The 10,398-nt window shown below is 36.1% G+C and overlaps 1 protein-coding gene across 4 annotated transcripts in view; it reads left to right on the forward strand.

The window, feature by feature from the left end:
* Positions 1-4,436: 4,436 nt before the first annotated feature.
* LOC107695354 (CREB-regulated transcription coactivator 3-like) overlaps positions 4,437-10,398 on the forward strand; it is a 62,593-nt gene continuing 56,631 nt past the window's right edge. For all 4 annotated transcript variants that reach the window (XM_016495231.1, XM_016495232.1, XM_016495234.1 and 1 more), the window contains exon 1: positions 4,437-5,861. In XM_016495231.1, the coding sequence (XP_016350717.1) occupies positions 5,730-5,861 (132 nt within the window). In that variant the 5' untranslated portion in view covers positions 4,437-5,729. The remainder of the gene's footprint in view (positions 5,862-10,398) is intronic.

A 10,398-nucleotide genomic window follows, 5' to 3' on the forward strand; every position in this document is an offset into this window, starting at 1 on the left:
TAACGGTTGGCTGTTTTCTGTTTTTATTGAGATGTAAGTGTCCAAAAGAGTATCAATAGTAGTTTGCTTTGATTTTTTTGCAAACTGTGCTTGCATGAGCTTTGAATACTGTATATGTTATATGAAAAATGAACATTTTTATTACCTAATCTATCCTTAGGGAGAAACAATTTGAAAATTGTTTCTAAGTATCCTTATCGTCTAGGAGAGTGATGAGTGTTATAGCCACATTCCTCCAAATGTTACCAAAATATATTTATCAGAGTAATATTTGTTTCTTTATTTGTAAAAACCTGAATAGGTATACTTCATTGGCTAGTTGAAAAATGAGTTGCTGGAAAATACTTTTTTTTTTTTTTTTTTTTCGGACACTGCATGCTGGATGAATTTTACGTTTACATCCCTCTAATTTTTGCAGCCATGTGTCCATTTATTTTTTTAAAGGTGCCTTAACTTGAATAAACCGTTGGGTAAATTTGTGAAAAAGCCTTATCATGTCAACACATAGTGTTTATAATGTCAGTCCATCTCGTTGTCTGTTCATATAATTATTTGACTCCTAATATACAAGGCTGAATGATGGTTACATATTTTTACTGATGAGTGATGCCGGTTTATACACTTATTATGTTGAGAAAATACAGTGATGACATAATAAACAGATTCATTATGAAATTTAAAAGAAGTACAGACACATTTTCTTTTAATTTTCTTACAAAAACCTTTTAAGGTTCAGTTCAATCATTACAGTCTTTAAAAACAAAAGGATTCAGGTTTTAGAGAAGAACATCAAATTTATTGTAACTGTTCTGGTGTCTGACTGAGATGTTCTCAGTTATTGTACCGTTAAAACAAAGTGCCACACTGTTTTATATTCAAATGTTTTATAAAGCATTATGAAGGTGTGTATTTTTTTTACATTCGATACGAAATGCCAAATTGGTAGCTGTGTGGAATATGAACTGCAGTGTGGTTGAAATTTCTAAATGTAACAGTCGTTTTCCTTATGTTACCGTTACCATTAACACTTTAAAGATAGCTCACAAAGATGCTGGTCAGAAAATGGTGACAGGATGATCAATTTCACTGCCCAGTGTTACATATGGCAAAAAAATGTATTTCAGTGAAAGCTGATGGGCATATTCTTTAACCTCATTGTATGGTTCAAAACACAAAATGCTTGAATATCTACTCAATGTTTTTTTTTTTTTTTTTTCATTTATTACAGATAGCTCGAGCTATTTGTTAGCTGTTCCACTGCTAAAACTATTAATAAAATATATAAATGAAAACCATAGTATATCCTTTTGTTCAGACGCTCCCATACATTAAAGTCATCCTTCTATTTAAATTTTTGAATGGCCCAAATGATTAAGCTTAGTTATTTATTTTATTTTGCTCTATATTATATAGCTGCTTTGTTGTGTAAAGGTGAAAATCTGGTATAATATCTGGACATTTCAATTGTTTGCATTTACATTTTCATTTAGCAGACACTTAACTAAAGCGACTTACAATTGATGAATACAAGCGATTCATCATAAAGAGGCAAATAAACACAGGAAGTGCTTTTCATACAAAGTTTCAGACATCGTTCAGATTAGCACAAGCTATACAGGGAGGGATTAAAGAAAAGTAGAAGCAAAGTTTTATTATTATTATTATTATTATTAGGATTAGGATTACACCAAATGTTGACGGAAGAGATGAATTGTCTGCTGTCACTTGAATATTGTCAGGGATTCAGCATTCTGGATGGGGGTAGGAAGATCATTCCACCAGCAGGGCCCGCTGAATGAAAATGTTCTGGAAAGTGATTTTGTGCCACTCTGTGGTACCATCAGTACTCTCTGAACATAAGATAATACATTTTGTAAAAGCGTATTACAGTAATATTTCCGCAATGCTCACCTGCTCAAGCTGACAGATTTAATCACTAGGTATTATTAGGTATTTATAAGGCAAGGCAAGGCAAGTTTATTTATATAGCACATTTCATACACAATGGTAATTCAAGGTGCTTTACATAAAAGAAAAATAAAATAATAAAATAATCACAACAATAAAACAAGGAATTTAAAAACTTTTAACGATTTTTATAAGGAGAAAAGTATAAAGGCTCATTTAATTGTTTTAAAAATGTTGTATTAATTTATGAGAAAACTATATAAAAAAAATCATTATAATTAATCGTTAAAACCTGAAATTAAAAGAAAATAAAAATATTTAATCAAAAAATGTAACTAAATAAAGCAGTTTATTCAAAACTGAATAAAAATTATTCAAGCTAATATAAAAAATAAAAAAAACACAAGCACATACAATTATTTAAACTTATACTGAAATGAAAATATATAAATAAAAGCTCATTCAAAATATTAAATACTACAAAAGTATACAAATAAGATTAAAATAAAACTGTTACTTTTAACTAATTGAGGTGATAAAATGTACAGCCATAGTCCAAATATTATGCAAATATAGTACGCTAATTCTGCTGTTCACAGAATCAACTATAAGTAATTACATCCATGATTTTTACGACCATAAATCCAGACTCAAACTTCGCCTGAAACATAGCCCTTGTGTTTCAGGCTCCCACAATGCTACCGGCTCAGACTAGTTATGACTTTTTTACAAAAAGATGATTTCCAAGGTGATACCTAGATGCCACTTTATTAAATGTGCAATAAAAAGGGTTGCAAAGTTAAGAATGGAGTATGCATACATCCTTGACAGGCAGTAGCATTCAGAGAGTCGAGGATGTTGGGATAATTCATTAGTGCTCTTTTCTTGAAACTCCAAGTCCTACAGTTGATGATGAATATTGAAGTCACTTTGATATTGAACACCAAGATATATTTTACCAAGATCATCCTCACATGCTCCTCTCTTATCTGAGCGTGACAAGACAGCAGTGGCGATATCCTCCTCCTCCTATCTCTTTTGCCCATAATGCTGGGCTTCTTAGAACTGGCACAATGGAGGTCTTCTTTAAGTATAAAGGAACTATAGACTGAACAAATGTTGCATATGCCTACACATGCCTTCACAACAAAACTGAGGATGATGATGATGTGATAGCCCGGAGCCTTGAGTAAATATGATCAATAGAACTGTCCTGAAAAAATGAATAGAAGTTGTCAGGAAGAAAGGCAGACTCTATGTTGTTGCAGTCATGATAGACACTCTCATAGATAGGTCTGTTATTGTACTGAGATCATAATGTGGATTTAAATATCATTTAATGTGTCTGGAATTGAGAACATCTGACCTAGCTCAGTGCCTGTTTCACCATTTACCCATGGTGCTTAGTTTGGCTATGTACGCATCTCATCTTAAATGTGTTTATCGATATAGCCAGTAACACAATCCACAAACAGAATGATGTTTCCAGCAGCTACACAGATAATAAAGAAGAGATCCCATTCAGCAGTGTTGGGAAGGTTACTTTTGAAGTGTAATAGGTTACAGATTACAAGTTACCCTTTTTAAAATGTAATAAGTAGTGTAACTATTTCATTAACTATTTTTATTAATGTAATTGATTACATATGATTACTTTTCTAAATTTTGAGCAAATGTTTTCAACTGTTAATCATTTTGAAACATTTAAAGCAGGCACGGTTAACCTTACAGTACTTAACACTGATTACTGTCAGACTTTCAAAATCCTTCATCACTTGAATTAAGATTATAATCATTTAATTTTAAAGTGCAGCCACCACAAAATCAGACTTTAGCAGCTCTTTTTACTTTGAGATCGTTCTGAGGTTAAATATAGATTTAAAATCACAACAAGAAATAGTTTAATAGTTATGATACTGTTTTTGAAATCAGGAATGGCATCTAACGATGCTTTGGAAAAAAACAGTTAATCCTAAAAAATAAAGCATATACATAAAACCAGATAGGAAATAAAACAAATAAGCATATGTCCTATTCTGTGTCCTAAATAGGACACAGTCCTATCTGTCTTCTGAAACATTGGTGTCTCATATTTTAGAGCAGTCAATGCAATTTTGGAAATCAATCAAATCTGTATGTGTGTGAAAATATTCAGATGTGACCCCCTTTGTAATCAGTATCATTTTCTTAAGTAACTATAATTTAATTAAATTTTTTCTCAGCAACAGTAACAGATTACAGATACATTTATGTTGTAATTACATTACATAATTCCGTTACATGTAACTTACTCCCCAACACTGTCAGTGAGGTAACAATGAAGTTTCTTAATATAGAATCTGATTTAGTTCAGCAGCACCGAGTGTGTCCTAGAGCTGGTCTTGCTAGTTGGCGCTTGCTTTTTGTAGTAAAAAAGTTTTCATTTTTATTTCTAATAAGATTTTTGATGACACTTTTAACACGAATAATTGTGCTGTGTATCCCTTTAAGGGAATTCCACTGCCTCCTTGTGGCCACAACAAAAAAAAAAATTGGTATTCAGTTTTGGGGCAGGCTTGTGTATTTTTTTCCTCGGCTTGTTTTCACTCGGAGTGAGGGATCGGAGTTGACAAAACAAATGTGTGCCGTGGAGCCACGAATCGGCGCATCACAGTTCAGGTGGATCTAGATGATGGACACGGAGAAGAGAATCCAAAGGAGTACGCGCGGACTACACGATCAGATTTCACCGCTACATTTCACGAATCAGTAACATCTAAACATTTTCTCAGACTCGTATGACAACAGCGGTCGATCACTGGTCGGTGGTTGTCCTACCGCAGGACAGTGAGTGTCTGATGCCGAGTTTGATTCGCTACCTTACTGCGAAGTTGCTGTCGCGCTTACCTGTTTATATGAGTTTTGAATGCGTAATGAGGTTTACATTGGCGAGACCACTTGTTGAAATCTCACAAAACTAAGTTCAGTGTTGTAGGAAATACGATTGATTGAATTTACCATATAAGTGGGCCGTTTAAAGAGTCGACCCACTGTTTGTTGTCATTTATAGTTCGTTTGTGATAAATCGGTTGTGATATTTCGATTGTGTCATATCGCTCATTAGCTGGTTAGCTGTCACGCCTGACTTTATCCTGTAACTGACCGAGCAATATCAATCAATTACACACATTTAGACAGTTATATCACCAACTGTCTATCTTAGTTCATAAATAATGGTAGGCACTTAAATATTTATGCGCAATAACAAAAATATACATAATTTAAAGTGTTCTCGTCAGAATCTAAAGTATTTAGCTCGCTAGCTAGAGTTGTTACTGAACTCGTTTCGTAAATCCATGTTAAATATTTAAGCTTTTCTGTTTGGCATTGCACAGTATTCCACATTGTTTCCCTATTTCCCCCCACGATACCAAGCAAGAGCTGGTTTAGTGATGCCAAACAAAACTGTCATAAACACTTGACTATTTAGCGATGTCCAGTTTCCTGACAAACTTTTGAGCAAATTCTGCTCATCGCCTTTATACAAATATTGGCGTTATAAGTATAAAGAATTCTTATATATCCTCGTTACTTTGCACTTAAGCTGAATTAAGTCCATTAAGTCGTTAATAATACGGTTTCATCGCGTTTTCCAGCTCATTAATGGTGGCAAATCTCATGTCATTAAAGCCACCTCGTCAAACCTCTCTAAAGCATCTGGACTGCACTCTTACACGCTTTTCAGACATGAAAGGACAAATTAAACACATTTGACTTCTCTATCGACAACATTCAACCGTTAGTTCCCTGCGAAGTTGATCTCGAAACTCTGCGGCCCAACCATGTCTGGATCCCCGGGCTCGAGTGGCTCCAACCCACGGAAGTTCAGCGAGAAGATCGCGCTGCATAACCAGAAACAGGCGGAGGAGACGCGGGCCTTCGAGCAGCTCATGACAGACCTCACCGTCTCAAGGGTAAGCACAGCCAAATTTGGATATTACCTCGCTCCCTCGATTTCATACATCAAGTGCAGCTGCCTAAGTTTGTCCTATGCACAACTGAATCACTGTGAATGGAAAATACCAGACACATCGAGCTCATGAGGAGGGATGAGAATGGCAGTGGCTGACTGCTGTCAATCACACTGCACACACATTCATATGGACATCATGAAAGGGCTGATGCCTTGAATTTATCTCATCATATTTACAGATCTTCTCCTGAGCAGTCGTTAATTATATTTTGCCTGAGCTGTAAGTAGCAAACCTATTTTTTCTTTGAGTACAGATGTATTTGATAGTCATACATAAGTCACCATGGTAACCATAGTTTCCAGCCAAGATGCCATACTTACTACAGCTATTGTTACTACTGTAAAACTGTGGTAACAACAACATATGAGAGAGAATGAGCACAGAAACACAAGTGATGTTACAATGATGCCGGCCCCGGGTGAGCATTTGCATATGTGGGGTGAGTAAAAGTTAAAAGGTAAAAGTTCAAATAAAATTTTGCCCGTAAAAATCTTTCCAAACATTTTAATGCAAGTTAATTTGAACACATGGGCAGCACTTTTATTTTTACAGTTATTATTTTAAGTGTGTGAAATGTAAAGTTTGTTTATTGTGAATTTGCAGCTTTGCAAAGGAGGGAGTTTATTTGTTTGCACTTTGCAATGGATAATGTACAGTCAGTCAGTGGTTATTGGAAAATAAACCAAACATGGCTATCAGACCCTTAAAATGGAAGGTTGATATAAGTCTCAGGTTGATATAAGCCCCCTTAACGTTGAGGTCTTATTCAATCTGTCAAATTTAATAATAATAATAATAATTTTATTGTAATTTAGAAATACTTTACCACTGGTTGTAGCGACTAGCCAACCAGAATCATGTATCATGTACAAAGAGTGAAAAATCAACATCAACAAGAGAGTATGTAAAAACACTCTTAAAAATAAATATTCCAAAAAGGCGTTTTCGCAGTAATGCCATATAAGAACCATTTTGGGTTCCCCAAAGAACCTTTCAGTAAACAGTTCTTGAAATGACCCTTTTTTTCTCTCCTCAGTGTGAATATTTTAATCATCGTAAGAACATTTTTTTCCACGATAAAGAACCTTTTGTGCAATGGAAAGGTTCAATGGACATTAAAGGCTCTTCACGGAACCATAGATGCCAATAAAAGACCTTGTGTTAAAGAGTGCTAAAACTTGACTGATTTAATTTACCCACCTGTAGTCATGCCCTCGAGAAGATTCACTAATAAATTATGATTTTAAACAAGAACTGTAATGGTTTGTTAGAATCTATGGTTAGCCTGGTAAACATAGGGGTCACGTCAGAAGCTTTTAGTGTGCTGAGCTGCTTTGCATTTTCAGTTTCATTTACATCCTCATCATGTAAACATTTAAAGGTGCTAATATGATCACATTTGTAATGGTGAACACCAGTAAAAGATGAGAGCTGAACATGTTCAGGCTGCTTTTCTGTGAGTTGTGTAAAAACGCTGTGTGTGTATCTTGGCATGACTGAGCTTAGAGTTTGGGTTATGTTTTAGTTTTTGTTGATGTCTACGATGGATTTTTTTGAAGTGTGGTTTAGAGAAGGGTTAAAGTCTGCGTGAACCGGAAGTTGCGACCGACTTTACTTCCGCATTGTGACGTACTTCAGAGAGAAACGGAATATTGAATGAGAAAAACAGAGGGCGTGGCTTGTTTTTTTTATAAAAACTGGTATAAAAACTGCAAACTGATTGGATGTAGTAAAGTAGGCGTTTCATTCAGAACAACACTGACAGTTGGAGGGATGTGTTTAAGGATGTTATGCTCAAGCCCAAGCCGTCAAACTGACGTCATCAGAGAAGGTCTGTAATTTCAGAGGGGAGGTGCATTTTCAGATTTGGATTACGAAGGCAAAAATTTTTTTTGTGGATTGACTTGCACGGATGAATTGTTCACCACAAAAATAGCAGTGTGCGCTAACAAAATAAATATAGTTAATTTTGATTTCATGTGTAATTCAAGAAATGTCAGTCAGGTGTAGTGCTGGGCGATATACCGGTTCAAACGGTAAACCGGTTTGAATTCCACACACGTATGAATAGGGCTGAACGATTTTGGAAAATAATCTAATTGCGATTTTTTTTTTTTTTTTCCAAATTGCAATTTCCAATTTACAAATAATGCATTCAGATTTGTGGAACTCAATGCACTGAATCGCCACAAATTAGTGTCGTTACTATGACAACCAATTTGAATGTGACAAGCAACTGGTGTCTGAAAAGAGATATATATATAATTTTTTTTTGGGGGGGGACAATAGGGATTTCGCCTAGGGCATCAAATTGGCTAGAAACGGCCCTGCTTGTAAGCATGTAATAATTATGACAACATAAAGCACAACAAATCTGTTGCTTTACCACACTACAAGTCACTGTAATAAACATGTAAACATGTGGACTGCACTTTTCAAACACCGTCTGTTAACTTTAGACAGACTTTAAATAAATAAATAAGAATATATATATTACCTTATTATATATATTATTTTAAGGTCGAAGTCTTCAGTAATGAATTGCACTGTAACACTGTTACTGCTTGAGTAATTTCAATGTGCCATTTTGAAGTACGTTCATTATATACGCTTTCAAACATTTCCGCGTGTAGCGTGCCAGGGTTGCCAGGTTTTCACAACAAAACCCACTCAATTGCTACTCAAAACTAGCCCAATCGCGTTTCGAGGGGGGTCAACTGGTAAAAATCACGTTCCAGGGGGTAAAATACACGTTTTTTGGAGGTTCCCCAAACGCTTTCAAACATTTCCGCGTGTAGCGTGCCAGGGTTGCCAGGTTTTCACAACAAAACCCGCCCAATTTCTACTCAAAACTAGCCCAATCGAGTTTCGAGGGGGGTCCACCGGTAAAAATCATTTTTTGGAGGGGTTCCCCAAACCGCGGACTTGGCAACACTGTAGCGTGCCAAGTTGATGCTTCCTCTGAAAACTGCTTAGATGTGTTCGACTTGAAGCAGCGCTGCTTAGACCGATGGGTGTGTGTCATCAAAGTACTGCAAGTGCGCGGACGTCTCCTTATGCTTTCTCTCGCCGTACTTTGATGTCATGCACCGATTGATCTTCAAGTCGAACACACCTTTTTACTCTCGCGTGTCACGTGACCGAGTGTAATCGCAGCCTCTGCAATTGAAAAATCGTGTTTTTTCATATTGCGATATTATCGCAAATGCAATTAATCGTTCAGCCCTACGTATGAATTTTTAAAAAACTGGCATACCGGTACAAGTGCCTAAGCAATGACAGCATCATGAATTGAGAGGAGATCCTTGTCAACTTAACCTGCAAAGATTGCCAGCGGCCTCTGATTATTGTTGTCAACATTCACAACCTTTCCACACTGAGCGCGAAAAAGCAAAACGAATATAGGACGCGATGACGCGCTGGAATAAAACAATAGATTTCTATGGATGCTTCCACATAGAACGCAAACATTCGTGCACCGAAAATGCAAATGGTTTTTTTCAAACCAGTCCGAAGAATCTTTTCAATTTCGCAAAGCGAAAACACGGGCCGCCCAATAAGATTTGAGCTAGGATCACGTGACTGGTGCAGCTGCTGTTGCACAAAAAGGCAAGAGTGGTGGCGCTGTTTCGAAAACCAGTGTAAACAAACACAGAAGAAGAGTATCCCAGAGAAGAGAGTGGATGCTGAGTTCTTGTTCTCGTTGGTATTTGAGAACAGATTTATTCTCAGATGTTCTTTATACAGAATAACATTTCTATTAATTGTCCACTGAATTATGTAATCACAGTAGAGCACCGTCCATTTTCTTCCACGTGCGTGAGTCAGAGCGCATTCACTCTTTTTCTACATATGAAATATGAAAGCAAATAGAAATATAATTATGACGATATATTTTCTGTATGTGTTTTGTATGCAGCTCATGAAATTTTTATAGCAATAAAGGATGTTTATGACAAATATTAGCAGTGTAGCGTTATTAAACATACAAAGAGTGCATGTGTCTGCTTATTAATCAAAATCAACTATAGATTACAACTGGAAGTTATTACAAGCACTCGATGATGGTTTAAAGGGGTCCTATTATGCTTTTTCACTTTTTGAATTTTAGTCGGTGTGTAGTGTGTATGTTTGGGCATAAAAAAGATCTACAACGTTACAAATCTCTGAAAGTCCACTCCAAAGGGAGATATTTCGCTTTTAAAAAATCCCTTTTCAAGAACTTCAACGAACGGCTCATTTGGACTACAGCGTTGTTTTCCGGGGTTTGTGATGTCACAAAGCGGCCCATTAGAATATCATTAAAATAATTCCCGCCTACGGAAATTCGAATGGTTGGGGGGTGGGGAGGGGAGAGGTCGTGGTTAGAACGCTTGGTTGAGTGCATCAGACAAGACGACGAAGAAGAAGTGCTGCTGTAGCATCAAGTTTTCGCAAGTTACACATGCACCTGAATAATTATGTATGTAAATATGTA

Source organism: Sinocyclocheilus anshuiensis, unplaced genomic scaffold (assembly GCF_001515605.1).
Source record: "Sinocyclocheilus anshuiensis isolate Anshui unplaced genomic scaffold, SAMN03320099.WGS_v1.1 scaffold282, whole genome shotgun sequence".
Classification (NCBI taxonomy): domain Eukaryota; kingdom Metazoa; phylum Chordata; class Actinopteri; order Cypriniformes; family Cyprinidae; genus Sinocyclocheilus; species Sinocyclocheilus anshuiensis.